The 23,032-nt window shown below is 38.8% G+C and overlaps 2 protein-coding genes across 2 annotated transcripts; one reads left to right on the forward strand and one right to left on the reverse strand.

The window, feature by feature from the left end:
- Nucleotides 1-11,457: 11,457 nt before the first annotated feature.
- On the reverse strand, nucleotides 11,458-17,713 carry LOC110949061 (alcohol dehydrogenase class-3-like). Its single transcript, XM_022190900.2, is given in 11 exon segments — nucleotides 11,458-12,422; nucleotides 13,237-13,352; nucleotides 13,354-13,376; nucleotides 14,236-14,368; nucleotides 14,591-14,851; nucleotides 16,206-16,425; nucleotides 16,510-16,597; nucleotides 16,692-16,842; nucleotides 17,166-17,267; nucleotides 17,468-17,513; nucleotides 17,633-17,713. Coding segments are annotated over 10 exon segments (1,176 nt in total). The 5' UTR covers nucleotides 17,486-17,513; nucleotides 17,633-17,713; the 3' UTR covers nucleotides 11,458-12,358.
- A 10-nt stretch (nucleotides 17,714-17,723) lies between these two features.
- gar1 (GAR1 homolog, ribonucleoprotein) lies at nucleotides 17,724-21,810 on the forward strand. The gene is made up of 7 exons (XM_022190902.2): nucleotides 17,724-17,816; nucleotides 18,103-18,289; nucleotides 20,288-20,442; nucleotides 20,564-20,623; nucleotides 20,713-20,827; nucleotides 21,020-21,151; nucleotides 21,289-21,810. The coding sequence occupies exons 2-7, from the start codon at nucleotides 18,118-18,120 to the stop codon at nucleotides 21,297-21,299; spliced, it is 645 nt and encodes a 214-aa protein (XP_022046594.1). The 5' UTR covers nucleotides 17,724-17,816; nucleotides 18,103-18,117; the 3' UTR covers nucleotides 21,300-21,810.
- The last annotated feature ends 1,222 nt before the right edge of the window (nucleotides 21,811-23,032 follow it).

Consider the following 23,032-nt stretch of genomic DNA (forward strand, 5'->3'; position numbering starts at 1 on the left):
GTCATAACTTTGCTAAGGTGCAGCTGATCTTCGATGTGTTTTGGGGACAATTTTTCGCAAAATATTTCTGCAGAGCTATATTCATAATGGGATATAAAATGATATCAGGCTGTTTTGGCTTTCCATCACAGCCACATAAGATTAAGACGGTAAACTAAGTGTAAAACCTTCAATTATGCCTCTATTTTCTTTCCATATTTCACTTATTGCAAAAGGGAAGCTTCTGTTGGGGAATTTGAGGAAGGTTTGCCATTAATTCTTTATGTTTATAACAAATGATGGTTTATTTAGCTATTTAAATGTGGACAACAGAAACATAACCAGCTAAAAAGTTGAACTGTTTCGTCAAAGCCACTCTTTTAGAATCCGAAACAAAAATGAATGTCAGTTCAGCACACTGAAGGAAAGTGTTTCACAATAGAATGGGAGCCAACACGATGTGTAGAGTCATTATTCAAAAAGTTTTGGAAGCTTCCACATTTTTTCCCACACTATTAAACAGTGAAGGTCATGACCCGACTTAGAGACACGATGATTTTAAAATAATGTACCTCTCTTACATGGAGAGCTTAATAGCTGTACATTATGATCTAAGTCTTTCAATCCAGTCAATAAAATATTTCCAGTCACATTGTTTTCCAATAATAAAACATCTATTATATACACATTCCATACTGGTACAGATCAAGTGTTATTACATAAACATAAAACAGCACTCATGCTACACTGAACCTGACAATATCAGGTCAGAACATAGAACACATACACCACTGACGGAGACACACTAATGCATGCAATATTTTGTTTTCAAAAATGTTACACAATAAAGAGCTTTGGCAGTGAGGGTGCATTAATTACGCTTAGATGTTCTGGCTCTCAGTTCAAACTAACTCATTTTCTGTTGGAGAGCAATAAAGGTTCAAATTTGTCCTCTGAGTGATGCGATTGGAGGACACTAAATCCTCGTTCTGTTAATTAAGGCTCAAAGAAATATTGTGGATGAGAGAGAATGTCTTGGCAAGAAGCACCCGCACGGGATGCTCATGGGAAATTATTGTTTTTAAGTTAATAAGTTATTTTACTCTTAGCAGAGAGAAAGGGGATTTTAAGGGATTCAGATCAAAACAAACAAAATGTCCAAATGCACTGAAGTGCAAGGGAAGAATCTTTGAAAGGAAATCAATTTTACACAGGCTATGACCGAAATAAAGTCCTGATGCAGTCAGCTGAAATTCTGCTTCGGCGGTATTTATGCACTTGCGTTGACTAACACACACACACAATCTGAAAACGGCTTGTCAAAGATGAAAAATTATGAAGGAGCCCACAGATTTTTTTTTCATACTAATCAAGATGAATAGCCTCTACTGTAACAGACTGAACAGGCTCCATTTAATGCTTCCCTAATTTCTTATCTCGGCAGAGGTGCACCATAAGAACAAATTGTGAACGCGGAGGTTTGGATATTTAAAAGCTAGAATGCACAATGATTGATGTGCTACAGTTGGCAGATAAGAGGCAGATTAATGACTCGGAGAAGATGGCAGTTATATATAGCAGCAGACAGCCGATGTTAACTGAGTGCTTTTCGAACCTGCACTTTGAACACATGTAACTTCTGACTTTATATTTTCAATAGGTTCCTTAGATTGTTGGGTTCTCTGTTCCTTGTTTAAAATTCGCACAGTCTTTACCTCACTATGGGAAGTGCTATAAGATGACGTATGTTGTGAATTGGTGCTTTATACATAAAAATAAATTGAAAAGTAATGCAACAGTTTTCATTCAAAGTCCTAAAAATGCAACAAAAACTGCCCATGTTTTTGAAAATATAACTAGGAAAAACTGAACAAAACAATAAACAAAAAATTGCATTAATGCTTCCTTGAATTTAGGCTATTGTGAGAAAAACACAGATGCCAATATTATTGTCAACATGGCAAGAAACTAAAGGAAAATTTGATAATTTGCATGTCAAGAAAAATTATTACTGATGTCAAAGCTATAATATTTGTGATGCAATGATGTATAGAGACCCTTTTTAATGTCACAGAAAATTCACTCAGTTTTATTGTCTCATTAAACTACATACTATTAATTTAGTTATTGAAATTCAAAATTGGTTCAAAAAAGAAAAAAATGGTTTGTAGATCAAAGCTAAAATTTTAAAATCTACTGTTCTGTCTGATTGTAATTTAAACTGTGCGACAATGCAGTCTGTCTGCCATCAAAGCATTAGATGCTGAGTTATTATCTAAGTGGGACAAAAGATTCCAAGTAACTGGTTATAAAATAGCAAACTATAGCTAAAATGTATATATATATTCCGTTTAAAATAATGAATATTAACTCGACACTTGAAAATGAAAATGCTTCCTTGAATGATTTGTCTCAGTCTGTGGATGGACTTCTCTGCTTTGCCAGAAAATGTGTTTCTCAGACTAACAGACTGGCAAGAATTAGTGCAGCCTTGCTCCCCCCAGTGGACGCACCTCTCCACTGCATGCATAAGAAAACACACAACCCAACACAATGTGAACAGGAGACTTTGCACAGACAGAATCGGTACTTTCTTTATATCCCTGTTGTTAGCTTTTAAAAATGCAACACTTTGCTTCCAACATGTTTGCAAAGCTGCAGATTTCAAGTCTGACAACGAAAATGAATCACATCAGGCAAATCTTTCTCTTTTCTTCAAACAGCGACCGTATCTCAAAGAGCAACGTTGTCACTGATCATTAAGCACAAACATTTTCTGGTTCAAACTCTCCTTGAAACGGTCCAATTAGTGCTGATCTCTCTGTGGCTCTGCAGCGTTAAACCTGCTTTCTTAATAAGCCCAGAGATGAGGCCTTGTTTGTTTGCAACCTGGTTGGACACGGACTCACACTGGCCATAATATCAACCAGCTTCCCACCTCTCTATATACTCTTATTTTTATTTCACATTGACGATGTCACACACAAAGTCATGCTATATTTGCCCAACACCTAGGTAAGTTACTGCCTAAAAATAAGGGTTACATCCATGGTAAACTGTGTTTAGGTTGTTCTCTTTGCTCCTGATATTTCTGTGATAACTTCGTGTTTTTTTCAGCTGTTCAGTTTTGCCAACTTTGCTGTTTGTTGCTTGCTGGCATTCAAGTTGATTCCCCTTTTGAGATCTGTTTTTGGTAGTGCTAAATGCCCTAAAACCGATATCAGGTGGTGGCTGTGGGTGTTCCAAGGGCCCCTGCAGCAGACTGACTTGTCAGGGCAGGACGCAACTCTGAGGTGGGTAAATCTTCCTGCAGTACCCTGGGGATGAGGGATTACTCTGGGCCATTTGGCTGTTTCCAAACAGGTGAGGATCCAGGTTAGACAAGACAGACTTTGTTGGGGTGTCCAGGGCTTAGGGGATATTACTTTAAAAGCAACTTGGTGGGTGTTCTCGGTGCTCTCTCCCCGTCTTCTCCTGGTTGTTTGTTTGTCAGTCATTAGACGTGGAGCATTTTGTGCGGGTAGTAGTCCTTAATCCGAGTGGTAGTGATTATAAGGGCGGTCAATAGAAGCTAATTGTGTGCACTGCAGAGTTAATAACACAAACATAATCAGTCAGCTTTAAATGATGAAGCAATCTCGTGTTGTCCTACAGGGCTTTCTTTGCTTTTTGTAATGAAACAACACACACAGCAGAAGAAACCGTCTTATGGTGAAATATGTTCATTTTTTGGCTCTAATGCAATGACTTTTGGCCCTTGTGGGTGATCAGAACCCACAACTGGAATTGTTACTGGGCCCTCTTGTCAAGCATAAACCCTATCTAGGCTGGGGACTTAGTGTGCCTTAATAAAGTCCTAATAACTCGGAAGCATTGTTTATTTTCTGTTACACTGGCCCTGGGGCCACACAAATTTAAACCCTCTGGCACTGTGGCTTTGCCTCAAAGCCTCACATATCCACTAAATACCATCGGAGATCTGAGACTTTTCCTCGACCGTCCCTTTCATTAATGTTGGTGATGACCTGGCTCGGCCTCTCGCGCCACTTTCGGTCACTAATGGTGAATCAGTAATGCTTTCCCTGTTAATCATAACGGACTTCATTCCACAGGGACAGAAATTATTTGCTATCGATGGCTGAGACAGTGTGCCTGATGCTTTCGCTCCTTACTATTTGTTGCCTCACGTGTAATGTTTGTAATTTAGGATTTGTTGCTTGTTTTGCTGTTACTTTCACTAGTCTCGTTAAGAGCAGCAATTTAATGCTGAAAAAGACGAGGAATCTCTCTAAAATATCAATGTAAAGCTAGAGTTCTGTCAAAATAGAGAATACATAAGCACTTGAATAATAGACAAAGAATAATTTTGATTAACAAGCTAAATTCAAGTAAACACGGCAATCTGGTCTTTTTTGTTGTACTAACTCTTTAAAAAGTTCTGCGTATTTGCAGTAGCAAACAAATGTTTTAAAAAGATTTGATAGTATTAGCTTGGAGTATTTATAATGTGGATGTGTGGATCTGTGCTTCTTGCGGATAATCACATCACCACCTAGTGGAGCTTGTAGTTTTTACAGCTCCAGCAGACTGCTCTGAATAAAAAGGGGCTGTCAACAGAATGAGTGAAAAAAAAAAGTCAACACCAAATCGTTTGAAAAATAAAATCAGGCTTTGTGTGTCACTTTCTAAGGTCTCTGTACGCCGGACATTTCAGCAAGGATCAAAACATCCCATCCCAATTATCACCGACTGTCACTGATATTCATATCAAGGCCCAGATTTTCCCCGTTTGCTCAGGCAACATCCCATTCAAGCAAATATGTTTGCTCAAACTCTCAAGACATGTGAGCTGAGGAATGAAATATCAAACAGGACAACTGTTTAATGGGATGCACGCATGCTCGCACAGCCACATGTGCGCGCGCACACACACACACACACAATTATGCATGCATTCAAATACACACACAGACACACACAAGCAAAGTGAATCTGTGAGCACACACTCACTGACACTCCATACCTCAGTGTCCTAAATGATAATTAGTCCTCTACCGTGCCTGCTGAATGATCAATGACTGCACTGTAGGTTTTGCATTAATAATTTGCAAAGGAGAGAGTGTGACAAAGAGAGCGAGAGAGGCAGGAGATGTGTCCTGTTGTGTTCTGGGACAGGGGAAGGCTAGATTACCCATGTGCCAGGGGAATCTAATGCAATTACGAGTGTTTGCTTACACCATGTGTCCTCTTCCGTCTGCGCAGCGGCATCGGGACTGCACCCACCGCCATCCTCCCATTCAGCGCTCTTGTTTGTTTTCAGTATTTACGCCACCCCAATCCCCTCCTCCTCCTCTTCCTCCACCACCACCTCCAACACCCCTCCTCATTTGCCCCTGCTTTCACTATCACTAATTAAAGTAAACCAATAAGGCTGGGGGAGGGCAGAAAATAAGATGTGTTTGAAGACCAGATTGAACTCTACCGGCAACTCAGAAGTCAAAAGAGACATTGTGGGGGCTGTTGTTGGTGTGTGTGTGTGTGTGTGCACTGGCAAAATATACATTATTTATAATGCAAGAAAGGAGGCCACATGGGGAGAATGGAGGTTTGTTTAAAAGATTAGCGATGGCCTGCTTATTAGCTTTAGCTCTCATTCCCAGTCATTTGCCTATTCTCCCATGCCAGCCACAAAGAAGTGGCCAGATTATTGATTAAAATCCATTTTTCTTCTAATTATGGGTTCACGTACATGTATCACGAGATATATAGATAGATATAGATATAGATAGATTGACTTCAAACATCAATATGTAATTATTTGCGGATTGAAATGTTGCCCTTTGTGCTATAACATATAAGCAGGGTAGGGCCCTGGTTTGACTTTCTTATTTTGACGTTACCCTGGGACACGGATGACATTTAATTTTTGTGTATTTAGTGCCAAGGATGATATTAAGCTAATCTGCCCATGCTCCTGTTTGCTCTTCGGGATTTGGGAAGTATAGGCAAACATGAAGCACACAGAGACTCCAGCTAAGATCAGGGGCAACGAAGAGACTTTTGGCAAAGCGAGGGAGCCGAGGTGGTGGCGGCGAAGTGTTGGCTCTCTCAGTGTGAGGCTGCTGAGAACACTGCCCATCTCCAGACCTCCTCGGTTAGGATTACATATTTGATGTTTAATCTGTTGCTGAAGTTTAAATCTGTGTGTTTTACTGGCAGCGGACTTGACCTTACAATGTGAACCTTGGTAAAAAACTAACTTCCCAAAGGCATTCGGGATTTCTGCAAACACGAGACAAGATCAGAGGGAAGGGGTCGCACTTTAAAGCAACAAACATATGGACTGCAAAAATGGAAAGAACGGACTAACTGCAGATGGTGTGTGATCACCATGATGCACCACTGCAAAGTCAGCTTGACATTTAATTTAGCTGGTAATTGTATTAATGTTACATAGAAGTGTTGACAGCTTTGAGGCCTTTAAAAATCCACACTCAAACCTTCTGTAGACTTTGTTGCACATGAACTAGACTACTTTCCTCTGAGAGGTATCTGGCCAGACTTGTACACTGAAAGAAGCACATTACAGCAAAACAACTGCACTTGTTGACACAGTAATATACTATGATGTGTGTTGTAGTGTGTAGCATTCTGTTTTACATAAATTTATAGAATACAGTATAAAGGTCATCTGCACCAATAGTTGTTTTATTTAATGGGCATTATAATATTGACAGTGTGCATAGCTTTTAAGTGCCATTTCTTCATTTGCTGAATATGTTATTTCTTTATCTGCTTCCTACCCTGTTAGATTCTTTCTATGCCTGACTTAAAATCTGCATTTCCCACTGGGGATCAATAAAATCATACACAACATAAGTCATTCATTTCCACTTGTCACAGATAAATTAAGCTTCTGTCAGCTGTCAAAATCCAAGTCATTGTTTGCTGCTGCACTTTAAATTGTTCAGTATTTACAGAACAGAAAAAACTACATATCTCTTTGAGATTGGTTTTGAGCAAGTATTTGATCAACTACATTGTATTATTTGGGGCTTTTTGCTAGCTATTCAGCCTCCCAGTGGCAATACCAAAGTGGATAAGAATTACTGACTCATTTTTCTGACTTCAGATATACGTAAATGTAAATTCAGCATTACTCACGTCCATCCCTCTTGCCAATGTATAATTGAAAGTGTGGGATGCTTGAGAATGAGTAATGGGCCCAGGCACCTATAATGGATCATTTCAGGTTTCTTTTTCCTTCACCACAATTACCAGTCAAAGAAGAGTGTTTCAACTACGCTCAGTTAGGAGTGTATTTTTTGGGATTGGCCCAATCTTTTTGTGGCCTGGCACTGAGCCACAGAACTGTGATTTGGGAGACAACAGTGACTTACTGTGAGGTGAAGGAGAAAAACAGAATGATGTACTTTACTGTGGTGGTATAACAAGGTAACTGTGACCAACCACATACTCATTTTGAATTTTCCTGTCTTACCGCGACCTTGAAAATCATTTGCGCAAGTGATGCAAGATACATCAAGCAAGACAGAAATGTAAAAAAAGCAGACATACTGTAACAACTCCAGGCCAAACACAACAAGTGGCTGTCTGCCGCTGACCTGCAGCCTGGACAAGTTGGTTTATTCAAATTATGTATTTTAGTATTAGAAATCTCTCTGGCATTTAGTATTTAGTTGCTAAATGCTAAACTGCAATTGGCTCAAATGAAAATAGATAGATTGTAAAGTTTTTTTAATGATATTGTAATAAATTTAGAGCTTTGTAGCACATGATGTCACCATATTTTGATGAACATCATCACTGCAGCATAAATAGGCCATTGTAGATTGTTCAATAGAGGTGCACTACCATCTATTTTGCACTAATTGTGTTCCTACGATCACAAAAATCTGACTTTCACAAGCATTCCCAGAAACTACCTGAGTCCCATGTGGCTGTGGGAAACTGGGGAGCGGCAAACTGAGCAGGTTTGGGAGGTAGCTAAATCTCCCAGTACTTTCCTCACGCTTGTGAACTTCTCAGGGATTAGGGGGTAAACACATAGGGTCTGTGAGAAATATCTCCTCCTACCTCCACCCTACAACCACATCAAATGACTCTGTTGACTCAACGTTGGCACATTGAAAAGAAGCATAAGTGGCAGAGGGGATGGGCTACAGTCAAGTTTGTCATGGATAAGTCCTGTCAAGCCCACAAGGTCAGATGATTCAAAATAAAGTTATTGTACTTCTTTTGTTTAGGGTACTACAACCAAGTGTGAATGCATTAAGGTGTATGAGCACATTAACACATATGGTTCTATTGTCCACATAAGGTTTTATTGTCTCTGTCTTTACTGTGGATAATATTTTCTGACCAGCTCATGCATGACAGATTCAGAGGAACTAAAATAAGGCAAACTACCTAAACTATCTGAGCGTATGACTCCTTCTCATGCCTGTTGGTAATGTGCAGTGTGACCAATAAGGGAGAGACCAAACAAAGGAGTGCCATGATAGCACCTTAGAGCTAATCTCTCAATTACTACTTTACTGCTGCTGTCAGACAAAGCACAACAAAAGCTTAGACCTGTCACGCATACATCTCATTGTGTGTGTGCATGTGTGTTTGTGTCTCTTTGGTAATAGCCATGTGTGGTCCATCTAATCCTCGTCTTTGTTGTCTATTTCTGTTGCAACTTAACTATAAAACATCGTCACGATTGACAGGTTACAAAATACAAAACACATGGTCCTGCATGGCTCGGTGAGAAGAGCATGATGCAGTCATTTTCAGGGTTAAAGGTTTTGTCTTACCAAAAGGCCTCTGAGGATTGGAATGATAGATTTTTATACTGTATGCATGGAAGCACTGACAAAAAAAATCCATATAAATATACGATGTCGCAACACATGTTCTATTACTTTACTTCTTACGCATATCCATCCAAAATGTGCCACTGTACATTATAATAAAAGTAGATAAGTGTTGTTCCATGAAAAAGGTCAGGACTGGCACTTTCAAGATTCAATTCTAAGATCTTTTATAATGTCAAATGCATTGTTATTCAGCCTAACACATGGCAATCATTTTAATGTTTTCTAAAAGTACTGACATTTTCCAGATAAAAATAGGCTTTCACTTGAAAACAACATACCCTACTGTGCCAGATTTGTCACTGCACAGTGCACTAATGCAGCGGAAAACCAGTTGTCCTTCCAAGACACTAAGCGCCGTATTGTGCTGTCCTCTAGTGAAGCTCAGTATATTCCACTGACACAGAAGCTAAAGCTAACCGTGTCAGTGAAAGACCGGGGATGTCACAGGCAATGCCTGGCATTAGGCGTATAATGGCCAGGATTTGCTGATAAAACAGGGGCCTCACATTGGCAGTCTTTAGTGACTTAAGTGGGCCGTTCTTCCATAGCCATGGGGCTATACAGTATATCTGTCCCTAAGTCTGTGTCTCTTTCAAATGTGTCTTCCCTCTAGCGTATTTCTCACTGATGTGGAGTTTTTTTTGGGATGATTAATTTGATTCCATATTTCACGTTTATGATGTCACAAGATATATGGCTCACATTATGAGCAACAGGTGTATGTAAAATTTGTGTGACGGCGCAGAGATGACACCCTTTACAGAACATAATCCCTGTAATGACTTTGCACAGGAAAGAATAGAAAAATGCTGAATGAAAATAGTCAGTGCTCATAATGTAATAGTAGTTTTTTTCATAGCAGACATTTCGACTCATCACAAATCTGAAGTAAGCCATGGAAGGATGACAGTTAGTGAGCACACACGATATCAGAAAACAGAAGCAGCAATATGGAATTTAGCTCCATTAATATTATTCTAGACCTGAGTTTTTTCCTACTGTGCTATGTCAAATAGTTTTGGGGAAAAACTGTATATCATATGAACATTAGTTGCTCCAAGTTCAACTAATGGTTCCAATAAAGTTTGCAATGAATTTCAGAGTTAAATATGCAACATTTATGCTGCCCCAGATAGAAAAAAAAAGTACTTACTCAAGGTGTGGCTTCAGCATGTGTCAGACTCTCTCACCTGGGCAAAAACATTCTGATCTTGAGAAAATCCAATCTGCAGATCACTTTCCAACAAGAAAAAAGCCACTTACTCTTGATGCCTGCTATTTGAATTCTCACCACATGTTGTTTTCACTAGAGAAACAGCCAGAATGTAAAGCAGAACTAACATCAGGTAAAGCTAAACAAATATAAAAACTATCCTAAGTTAGTATTGGACATCTAGTGCTGGGAGAACACATCATCTGACTAATTCTTTCCCTTGTGCAGAGAAAGTGCTCTTCTATATGTACTGAAATCATTTACAAAAAATCATACAAATATAAGAAAACATGTAACACTAAGCTGGGGATACTAGAACAGTAGGAGTTGTAGCTTCTGGTTTATATCTTTTATATGCCTTGAATGACTTGAATGATCTAATTATTGTGAGAATTTCCCACTTAGAAAGTGTAGAAATGGGCAGCTGTGTAGTCTGTTGTGTTTGTTTTTGACAATAAAACGCCTGTCTTTGTTTAAAAAAGGGTGTTTCCCACCTATTTTTTATGTTCTCATCATATTTAATTTGCCATCATTCCATCTGTCACACAGGAATTATAGCTTAAATAAATCAGAGGAAATCCCTTGATCCCCAATCTAAATATTGCGAAAGAAAGGCAAGCACTTTTTTGACATTTTTTTCCAGCATACCTTTATTTGTGCGACGGCATTTACGTCATCTAGCTATCTGTTGTCAGCTATTTTCATGAAGTCCCGCGTTTAAAAAGAGATGTCACAGTGGAGTGATCATAGCAGGAGGTAAGATAAAAAAGAACACAGGCATAAAAGTATAAATACAATTTGCAATGTCAGGGTTGCTCTCTATACTATTCGACTCCAATACCACTTCATGCTATCCAAAAGAGATGTGCCGAAAGCTGCTCAGATGAATGGGAAACACGACAAGATGGACAGTTAAGACTTTCAAAAATGCACGCGAGTCTGTGGTTGTAATTCAGAAAGCATGTCCTCCCTGTATCGGTTGCACAACACTGTGACAATTCTGGAGGTTGCAGGGATCAAAAACAAAGAGGGGAAGAAAAAAAAAAACGTAGGAGACTTATGGTCGTCACTTTGGATAGTTTTTCCCATAAATGAGGCAGACATTCAGACACATGTCCCAAGAAAGCCTTATAAATCTGCGAGCATGTCCAACATTTGCAGATGAACGGTGCCCAGTCGCATAACCACCTGTCAAAACTCATCTTCCCTTTTCTTTTGATCTTCCACTCTTATCTCCATCTACTTCTCCACTATCTGCATTATTCTGCTTTCTATTCTCAAAAAAAAAAAACTTTTACTTAGGAATTTTCTGGCAGTAGGTGATCTAAACTAAGCTGTATAGTAGGGTGATTGATAGCATACAGGCAGAGGAGACCAACGTAAGAGGAAGAGCACCAATTTATTTTCCATTTTAAATAAAGATGGAAAGTGGGGTAACCGCCAAGGGTATTCATTTGATCTGAACGGAACTCCAATAAAACAAATTCTTTCGACAGCTATTCAGTTCTTCACAGAGAGGCATTCCCCAAACAACCTTTTGTCTTCTCTCCTGACAGCCCACAACTGTTATCCAAGCCCTTCTTGGTGACTCCCTTTTAAATCAATATATATAACATTACCGAGGATGAAATCTGGTAAGCCTGACCACATGAAGCAGAACTTCTCCACGGCTGATGACAGATTCAGCCATTGCTTCCTGTGTCTTTTAGTCCATCTTCTACACAAGGGTATTATTTCCCATCTATTGCTGCACATTGATATCTGGAGCAGAATCACGATCAGTGTAGCTGCCAAATGTGGCAGATGTAGAGAGAATTTGTCCTGATGTTACTGCAGATGCTGTATATTTAGAATTACATTCTGTATCATTTTACATAGGAGGAGTGAATATTCAGTGTTTTTTTCCCTCTTTCTTCAGATAAATGTTGTGATTTTAAAAAAAAACAACAATCTCAAAATTTAATCGGAATAAAAATACTGAATGCTTTGCAGTTTGAGAAGCAATGCTTTTATATGGTTAAAAGCTATTCGTGGACACATATTGGAGCTTTTACATGATGTAAGACTGCCATCTGGTGGTAAATGTGGAGATTTGCTACAAAGTAAAGCAGGGAAAATATTGTACTCATCAATATCAAGACAGATAGATAGATAGATAGATACTTGATTAATCTCAAGGGAAATTTATGATGTTTTATACTAATCTTAGGTAATCTTTTAGGAAAATCCCACAAAAAGTTGTGTGTTGTCTGTAAAATATCGTTATGATTCCTTCGTCTCATTAGATAGCATCTGAAGGTCCATCTGTCTCTTGAGAGTCGTGCAGATAGATGACAGTACGGACGCTAAGAAGAGAAAAGAAGCCAAGTTAGGATAATTGTTCACCTTAATATATATTACAGACGAGAGAACTGCAACGATTTACACAATTAATCAATTGAGAGAACTTGAAAATGCTTTATAATTAGTTCTTTAAGCCAACATTCATCGATGTAAATATTGCTAGTTTCTATGGTTTCCTCTAACTGTAAACTGACTACTTTTTCCTCAATAGTTTGGCACAACAAGACCTAAGTAGATGTACATAATGGATTAAATGAAAAATTATTTTAGATGAATAGTAATTGATTTGTTAAGAAAATATTTTGCAGACTAGCTGATGAAAACAACTAGACAACATGTAGAATAAAACTAGTGCTGTGCATTTACAGTGTATCATCCATATCTTTCTGAAGAATATGTCGAGTTCTTGTGATTTCACAACAATTTTTTCAACTTCCCCTGTTTTAAATACTGAATCTGTTGTTTTGCACAAACAAACTGAACATCTTGACACGGTCTGTGTGATAAGAACAGAGAGGAAGTTGAGCTGATGTTGCATATGTGTGTATTTCCTGTAACCATTATATGAAAGACACTGAAGTTGCATCCAGTTTTAAAGGGTAAAGCTTCAGGAAGTATAGTTTTTGACACACACGCTTTTTATGGACCTAAGACTAACTTCTTCCATAAAGCCAGTCAGAACTAGAAAAATGTGAAGGTTTACTTGCCTGTAATGCGACTATGTAAAGCAATTTGGAAAATGCAGGTTAATAAAAAGATACATACAAACATTAAAAACTACCAACTACATAGAAACGTATACAATCAAATCCTTACCTTTTACCATCTTTTAGGAGATCGAAGGCCTCATTGATTTGATTCAGTTGCCGTGTGTGAGTGATAAACTCATCCAGCTTCAGCTTGTTGTCCATGTAGTCATCCACCAGTTTAGGCCACATCCAGTACACTCTTCCAACCTGTACAAGAAGAAGACAGAACTCAGGTATTATGAACCAACGCCAGTGATCAATATCGATCCCGAAGAAAGACACTTTTCCGATCACTGTTTCTTTAGTGCCAAGTGAGTGAAATGCTCCTCCTGTGGCCTCTGATGTTAGATTCAGTACATGTCAGAAGTTACTTTGTGATTACTTGTTAAGGCTGAGGCTTTACGACTTCGGGGTACTTGTTGACATAGTGTTCATCACTTTCTACTTCCTTTTGGTTTCCTGTGTTCCACAACTTTCCATCCTGATAATAATGAGCACAGACTAACTGTTTATCATATCAGAATGTTTGGTTTCAGGATGCAAATGTGATCACACACTTGGTGTCAGAAATACATCAAACGTTAGATGTTGTGTGTTGTGTTGTATTTGGGCCTCAGTAGTTTGAGGTTACTGTGACCTGTGAATTTGTGCTTGTACTCCTGTTGAAAAGTAACTAAAAACTGCTTTGTTCTGTGATAGCGGGGCAGTTTCATCAAATTCCAGTTAAATCCATGAACTGATTTTAGCTCTTAATATTTGAATTATTAATCAACACAAATCTGTAGTTGAAGCCATAATCAAAACATGTTTACAAGTGATGTTTTAGTAAACACTTTCCTGAAGTCTAAAATCAAATTGGCCTCAGAAATGCAACACCAAATATTTTTTTTGTATTTCGAGGTGGATCTGTAGCTGGATAAAAATGCACATAATTTTACATTGCAATGGTCACTCAGTTTCCAATCATACTACTTAACATAAAACTGACACATTAGAGGAACCCTTTTTTTTTGTTTTTTGTTTTTTGCCTGAACTAATATGCTCAGTAGCATTGTATTCACTTCACCTCCAAAATAAGACCCCTTCAAAGTGCGGCCCATCAGGAGCTTTTCGACCAGGACGGACATTGATTCTGTCTCTGTCCATCCAGCAATGACGCACATGCCCCAGGCATCTGCTGTGGACTCAAGTGCAGCACTCTAGGACAAGAGGCAGACCTGATGTCATTAAAAAAATACTTCTTAAATGACATAATAAACGCATATAAAAATACAGTTGTAAATTGTGCAGTGTGTGACTTTTGTTTTTTTCTGAAGCAAACATCAGTAGCAACACTGTTTATAATATTACTACTGTACTTGTAGAACTGCATTTGCAAATACTCAGTTGTCTAAAGTTTGGAGTGAACCTGAGACCCCCACCATGATAACTGGACTTCCAACACACTCCAGAGCGTAGTCCACCCCTCCTTTGGTCTTCTCCACCACAACCTCTTGGATAGGCTTGTTAAAGTCAGTGGGGTTGATACATTCAGTGGCTCCAAACAGTCTGGCTTTCTCAAAATTCTCAGGGTTGATGTCAATCCCGATGATGGTCTTTGCCATGGCAACCTTGCAGCCCATGATGGCAGCCAGTCCGACTGCTCCAAGCCCAAACACGGCACACGAGGAGTCTTTCTCAACCTTGACGCACACAAATTGGAAACCAGTCAATCAAAGGAATTGATGATCACTTCTTAATTTTCACAGATAACATTTACAGCATACGTTACATTTCAAGTGCATTCCTCTATCTGTGTTTATCACCATATTTTATTTTGTTTACACTGTATGGACTTTTAGGGCTGCACAGTGGGCTAGTGGTTAGCACTTCCACCTTGCAGCAAGAAGATCCCCGGTTCAAATCCCGGTCTGGGACTGGGATCTTTCTGCATGGAGTTTGCATGTTCTCCCTGTGCATATGTAGGTTTTCTCTGGGTACTCCGGCTTTCCTCCCACAGTCCAAAAATATGCTGAGGTTAATTGGTTACTCTAAATTGCCCATAGGTGTGAATGTGTGTGTGATTGTTCATCTGTATATGTAGCCCTGTGACAGACTGGCGACCTGTCCAGTGTGTGCCCGGCCTTCACCTGAGTCAGCTGAGATAGGCTCCAGCAACCCCCCCACCCCACCCCCACGACCCTAGTGAGGATAAAGCGGCGTATAGAGAGAATGGATGTATTGACTTTTTAATTCCTATGTAAACTTAATCATAATTAAAGATCCCATATTATGCTCATTTAGAGGTTGATCATTCAAATTGAATGTTCGAATGAATTGTTATTGTTTATCTAGCGTTTTAGCAAGCCTGACTAAAAAAGTCATGTTTATATAAATCATATACTAAAAATACAGTATACCATACCTCAATCACACACCACTTCCTCTTTCAAAATACTGCACATAAGGATCTCTACTTATCCTATTTTGAAAGAAGCATCCTAAAATGTTCTGCCAATTTTTGGAATAATATTTCACTGATTTTAATTAACAGTTAGCTACTATGTTACTGAGGGCCCTTGTGTTTGTTAAATATTTAGAACAGATGAGGATGTTTTTAAAATCAGTAATTTTTTTATATGGGCTTATAGACTTTTCCACAACATTTTCTTCATATTGTTTTGTATTTTGAGTATTTTATTCTGCATAAATTATGGACTAATGTCGTTAATTTAGTATAGGACCACCCAACTTTTTGTGTAATTCACTGTAATGAACACCAATGACATTATTATTATCTACTACCATTTAACAAGAGAAATTTATAGCTACAGTCTGCAACGGATCATAGTAAATGATTTTTGTTGTTTTTACATGAAGCTTAACTCTTAATAAAATGACATTTTTAGCAATAAATATTTTTTTAATGTCTTGCTTTTGCCCCATTCTTGCCCTGAGGATAGAGAGGGCTCTGCACAGAACACTTACTCGTCCACATCACAGTTGATGTCAAATCAAAAAAATTTGCATGTGTCCAGCAGATTTGAATGATCTTACCTTGCCTGTCTTAATAGCGGCACCGTAACCAGTGGAGACACCACAGCCTAGCAGACATACTTTGTCCAGTGGTGCATCGGCTCTTATCTTTGCAAGTGAGGTGTCGGGAACCACAGTGTACTGGCAGAAGGAACTGACACCAAGGAACTGGTAAACCTGCTGCCCCTTGCAAGATATCCTGCTTGTGCCATCAGCCAGTACACCCACCTGTGCATTTTCCCTAAAACCCACATAGAACAGTGTGTAGTGACACCTCGTGAAAAGAATATGGTAAAGTTGTATAAACACGCAGTAATGTAATCACCAGTTCTTCCTGCAGTGATTTGTTTTGGGACTTCGACATCGCTCACATTCACCGCAGTATGGCAGAAAAAGAGGAATAACCTTGTCCCCTGAGAATGCAACAAAAACAATTCAGTCAGCTGTGTCAAAAAAGAGAAATGAGAACCAGAACCAAATTGCTGGTTGGAAGTGAGAGCAATTTACCCGGTGAGAATGTGGTGACATCTGGACCGACGCTCTCCACTATGCCTGCTGCTTCATGACCGAGAACTAAAGGGAACGGTCTGGATTTCATCCCTTTGTGAGTGTCATACAGGTATTCCCAGTCGGTATGGCACACGCCTGTGGCAACTATCTGCACAGGTAGAAAGGTGTTGATTTTAGTGACAGTTTCAGGAAGTAGATAGAGATGTTGCACAACCTGCATACATTTCATGTTAGCATTTATCACATGCGTCATCAAATTTAAACTGGATGACCCAAATGAGGAACACAATTCTGGTCTTTAGTCTCCACTAATGCGTCCATTACAGAATTTAACAGTGCGTCTCATTTTTACATTAATGAACCATGTAGACACTGACTTTTATGCTCTGTGGCATTACATATTCCAGCACTTACAACCTATGCCCCAAAAAGCAAACATGCATATTGCTTGTGTTGGGATGTGCAGCTCACCTTGATCCTGACTTCATGGGCTTTGGGTGGGGCCACTTCCACCTCCTCAATAACCAGAGCTCTGCCAGGCTCCCAAACAACAGCTGCTTTACATTTGATCACCTAAAGGACAAAAACACATATGCTCTGCGATTTGTTGTGAATTACATCCCACTTACAGCTAAATGAGGCGTGGGTGGGTCTGTCTCATGTAAACTGGGTCATGAAAAACATACTTCAGCTGTTGTCAGAAATAGCAGGCTCAATAACACCAGTCTATTTATAACCGAGTGGAAACATCATAGAAAGAGCTTTTTCCATACCTGACCTGCTGTTTTCATTTTGAGTGACGTTTCCAAAATAAACAACCTGCATTTGAACAAAAAAATTATCGAAACATACATCTGTGTTTATCACAAAGTCACACAGAGACAACTTCGTATCATTTTCTATCTATTTTGTATTAGATTAGATGAAGTCATGCTTACCGAGTTTCTTGTCTCAACAAGTCTCGCTCCACCAACAGTCGTGTCTATTTCTTTAAATTTGACTGATGCGCAATTTACGACATTTCCCAACACTACTGGTACCTTTACGGCAGTGTGTGGTCACACGTGTTATTATCGCATGGAAGTCAGCGGCAGCGAGAAAAGCAGGCTGTCGATTAAATTTGTGAGTTATTTGGTTTAATTTAGTCTAAATAATGTTTCAGACTTTAGTAGTGTTTCCGTTTTTAAGTAAATACACGTCGTCTTGTTTTTTTGTTTGAAAATGTGCATGAATTTCGAAGTTTGAATGACTGAATTAAGCTAACACGTTAGCACGAAGTTGTGCAGTGCCTCTAAAGCCACACTGTTGAGAGCAGTGCATTCGCTCCTGCGTGTTTAACTACGCTTTGTAATGTTGAATACTGTGTTTTTGTGTCGTGTTTAATTTATCCTGGCGTTCCTATTTGCAGAGGATTTGAAGAAACATGTCGTACAGAGGAGGAGGCGGACGAGGCGGTGGAAGAGGTGGAGGTTTTAACCGAGGTGGAGGAGGCAGAGGAGGGTTTGGAGGAGGCAGAGGTGGAGGATTTGGACGGGGAGGTGGAAGAGGTGGTTTTAACAGACAGCAAGACTATGGTCCTCCGGAATATGTTGTCGGTGAGTTTGTTCACTCATAAACAGGAAGACTTCCCTTGGCTCAATGAACTGTTTGGCCATGCTGTTTCCACCTTAGCAACACACTAGTAGTACTTTCTGAAGATCAGTATTATGGCAGAAGTAACGTTAACTGTTTCATCTACTAGATGGGTGTGATGACCAGTTAATCTCAAAACAAATTTACCATAATTAGCAGTTTCTTACTTGTAAACATTCTCACTCAACATTTAACTGATTTCAATCAATCCAGTTGGTTTATTCAGTGGGCCTGGGATCTTTCTGCATGGAGTTTGCATGTTCTCACTGTGCATGCGTGGGTTTTCTCCAGGTACTCCAGCTTCCTCCCACAGTCCAAAATATGCTGAGGTTAATTGATTACTCTAAATTGCCCGTAGATGTGAATGCGAGTGTGATTGTCTGTATATGTAGCCCTGCGACAGACTGGCGACCTGTCCAGGGTGTCCCCTGCCTTCGCCCGAGTCAGCTGGGATAGGCTCCAGCACCCCCCGCGACCCTAGTGAGGATAAAGCGGTGTTTAGAGAATGGATGGATGGACAGTTGGTTTATTCCGCTTAAAGTCATCGGGTCCTTCTGCTCAAATATTTCTAATGTGCTTGAAACTTTTGTCATAAACCATAATATTTAAAATGGTGTCTGACCTTTTGTGCTAATATCATGTTTTGTTTTGTTTTTTAGATGTTTCTTCATTTTTAAATTGCCTGTTGAGCCACTGTCACACATTGATATTGATATCTCAGGCTACCAAAGGTATAAGCCCAATATTTTCAGTTTTCCCACAGTCCATCAAACTTCTGAACTCAAAACAAGAACACAGTGTCACTTTTAATAATACTATGCGCAATCTCCTGTCCATATTTTTTTTCAATTTTATTGTTTTTATTTGATCTCATTACCTCCTAACCGTGTATATCTTTCCTCTTTTGCATATGTTGGAGTTCTTAATATAGTTTTATTTTAAATGTACATTTGATTCTTTTATTTATTGTAGTTGAATTAGCTTGTTTCAATGCACCACTCAATGGCAGCTACTTATATTTTCATCGTGTCCCCATGTATGATGACAATAAATCTATTCTATATGGAACAAAGTGAAGCCATCATTGTTGAGCACGTTACCAGAAAAACTGATAATACAGAATTCAGCTAGTGATATTTTCTGAACTATACGTAGTTGCATGTCATATTCAAACAAAACATATAGAATACTTTTTAATCATAGAAATGCTTCTCCAAATATATCTAAATAATTTTTGAATACAGACATACAATGTTGCTTTCAGTTACTTAAGACATCACATATTTGTTTCTCAGTGCATTAAGCAAGGGTTCAGCAAACACTGATCTTTAGATAAATCTATGGTGAACAATTTCTTTGAGCTGAAGAAATAAAATAAACTTCAGGCTTTTATCTTTATTAGTTCTTGAGATATTGTTATTCAAAAACAAATGCATTCAGTCCGATTTATTCTTTTACAAATTCTAATTTGATGGTTTGAGATAGAATAATCCAGTTGACAAATCAAGACTGCAGCTTAGGTTTTAAATTATGTTGCATGTTTGACCTGGACAATGATTTTCCAAGTTCATACCATCCCTCTCCTTGTCTGTCACACTTTTGTTGGTCATGTTCACTGAGTCATCTATTAGACGAGTTCATGACAATCATGTGGTAAGGCCCCATGAAATGTTTTAAATCTGTTTAAAAAGGGAATGATTATTCAGCTAAAGCTGGAAAATCTGATTGCAGTATCTGTTCTGAAATTGCATTTGTATATTTTCCTGACTCCTCTGTCCCAGTAAACATCCAAGCCGTAATCACAACAGAATACTGCATTTTTAACCCCCCCACCCCCCGACAGTTTGTCTAAACTGCGTACATTCTTTTTGCAGAGTTGCAGACTTAAAGAAAAACTGCTCCTGATGGCTGCAGTATGTTTTACACAACTGGCTGTGTTTCGTTGTCTTTCCTCTCTGCAGCACTTGGAGAATTCATGCATCCATGTGAAGATGACATCGTGTGCAAATGTACGACAGAAGAAAACAAGGTTCCTTACTTTAATGCACCAGTTTACTTGGAAAACAAAGAGCAGATTGGAAAAGTGGATGAGATATTCGGCCAGCTCCGAGACTTTGTATCCTTTCTGTGTTTATTTCAGTCCCTAAATCTCTGAGGCGACACCTTGTGGGGAACTGCTGTGGGTTAAATATCAGTGTTACCCAGAATCCTGTTCACTCCTTAACCTATCTCTGCAGTATTTTTCAGTCAAACTTTCTGAAAATATGAAGGCATCTTCGTTTAAGAAGTTACAGAAGGTACAAAAGGTCTTCCTGAACATTTTTAAGTAGTGAACTTGGATGCGTCCAATTGCTAAACAGTCTGTAATTACTGGTTCTTGCTTTAGTTTTATATAGATCCAATGAAGCTCCTCCCTTTGCAACGATTCCTCCCAAGGCCACCAGGCGAAAAGGGGCCGCCGAGAGGAGGCCGAGGTGGAGGAAGAGGTGGTGGACGTGGGGGTGAGGCATCAAGTTCTCATTTTAATCTATTAAGTGTGCAGAACATTGGAGGTAGATTAGCCTGTTTTTTCTTGTTGACGCACTATTTTTAAATGCTCTGAATTTAAAGTGGAAAGAAAGACTTAACATCTGCTTATTAAGAGTATGGCTTGGAAGAGAGATTTAATTAATTCTGCTTTGTTTTTGTTTCAGGAGGTTTCCGAGGTGGCAGGGGAGGAGGATTTGGAGGTGGACGTGGTGGAGGTGGGAGAGGTGGAGGATTTGGAGGTGGACGAGGGGGAGGCTTCAGAGGAGGAAGAGGAGGAGGTGGACGTGGATTTAGAGGTTAGCCGGCTTCCTGTGCGCTGTACATTTTTATTTGTCTCTCTGAATGTAGGAAGTGTTGTCACATGGTTTATAAAGCACGTTTTCTGATCGTTTAATATTGTCATTGTTTTTTTTTTTGTTTTTTTTACTTACAGGTGGGAAGTGATCTGACTGAGGGTCTGACAAGATCGTCACATCTTTGCTTCCAGCTAAAAGGCTGCGCTCTACATCAGACCGTGGCTTGTTGGACTTGTATGGACATTGCCTTCATTTGTAGAACTTGAAAGGAGTTTTCACTTTGTGTTTTATGTTTTTTTTCTTTTTACCAGTTTCAAATGAGTGATGGATCTTCATAGTTTTTATTTAAAAGGTTCATAAGTATGCTTGTGTGTAACATGACAGGGACCTTTTCAGCTTTTTATGGAGGGTATTTATTTGAAACCCTTTGTAAGAACCTATGTCATCATTCTGTGCTGATTGTGTTAAAATGTTTAAGATTCAAGGAAACATGTTCACAAACCTCCATGTACTAATTTCCTTTATAGAGGAAAACGTGTGCGAATCAGACTATTCAGTGTTGGTTGAAAATATTTTCATACTCAATTTGTAATATCTGAAGATAAATATTGTAGCTTTTTTTGTTAAAGGCCACAATTAAAAGATGCTTTGTAACTTTATGTCCATTTTATGTTCTCAGGTTTTGCAAGAATTTTTTGACACCATGACATGGAATTTATCATCCCACAATGTTATGCAGAATAGGCTAATCTTAGTTATGCAGCAAGTAAGCAAAAGTTGATAAATTAATATTCTTTTAGATCGCCCTTCGATCAAAATTTTGCTTTTTTTTTTATTAGTTTGAGAAATTATTGTCAAAGAAGTTTTACCTTAAAGTCTGATTCAAGATGATTCTGTGATGGAATTAGTTTGAAAGACAATCATGGTCCAGTATGCTGAAAATGTGTTTATACAGTCATTTGAAATCATAAGTACATGGAAATTGGCATATTTGGAGTATGATCCTTTTGATACAGTGCCTACAGATAAAGGTGGTACACTTAAACAACATTGGAAAAAAATTATTTTTCAATTATACATTCAACAACAAAAAATAAAATGTCATTCTTTAGTGGTACAAGTAATTGGGCTCATAATGTAGTATTGCTGTCTTGAAGAGAAGGGATAAATATATTCCCTGTTTCACAACCCTTGAATGAGAATCAGATCTGAGCTTTGACTCTGTCTATACACAACCCTCCACTTCTTCTATGTGAGCCATTCCATGGTGGAATCTCAACAGAAAATCCTTTTGAAAGGTTCACTTCAGCTTCAAGCACCCTTTGATATGATGCAGAATTCATAGTTGAACCAGTGAATGCACCGTGATTCACAGGCGGTTTGAGGGTCTGTTGTGTGTGTGTATGGACAAACACGTATACATGAAGGTCTTTGCCTTCATGTTCACCAGCAAAATGACGTTTTGCGCTGATGCTCTTTTTGGACTTTTTTCTGACTCGCCTTTCAATCAGCTCAAATCTCTGTCTTTGTACACTTTGATGCCAAAATTTAGAGTTAACTACTGATCCTGTGAATACGGTGTTATTTTTGCATCAAAGAGATGTCCAGAACTGGCTATCCCTATTGACAGTTGTTTGAAATCTACTCTATATGAAAATGATGCAAAAATAGTTGATCATCTTTTCACATCTCTTGCCAGACTAATTGGCATCCACAACTATATTATTGTCTTTTTTTCTGAAAGACCTCTCCAGATCTTGGCATGAAGAGAGCATCAGACCATAGCTTTCGGTTTTAAATAAGAGAGGTTCTAGTCATTGGCACCTAACCTGCAACACAAGATTAGAATTTAACTTGTTTAAATCTGTATAGGTGTAGGTT

Source organism: Acanthochromis polyacanthus, chromosome 10 (assembly GCF_021347895.1).
Source record: "Acanthochromis polyacanthus isolate Apoly-LR-REF ecotype Palm Island chromosome 10, KAUST_Apoly_ChrSc, whole genome shotgun sequence".
NCBI classification, from domain to species: domain Eukaryota; kingdom Metazoa; phylum Chordata; class Actinopteri; family Pomacentridae; genus Acanthochromis; species Acanthochromis polyacanthus.

Excerpts from the sequence above, each read along its gene's own strand:
- gar1 (XM_022190902.2), top strand. The coding sequence starts at position 18,118 with ATGTCGTACAGAGGAGGAGGCGGACGAGGCGGTGGAAGAGGTGGAGGT. Across the intron at positions 18,290-20,287 it reads TCCTCCGGAATATGTTGTCG|CACTTGGAGAATTCATGCAT; the intron begins GTGAGTTTGTTC and ends TCCTCTCTGCAG. Across the intron at positions 20,624-20,712 it reads CGTTTAAGAAGTTACAGAAG|TTTTATATAGATCCAATGAA; the intron begins GTACAAAAGGTC and ends TTCTTGCTTTAG.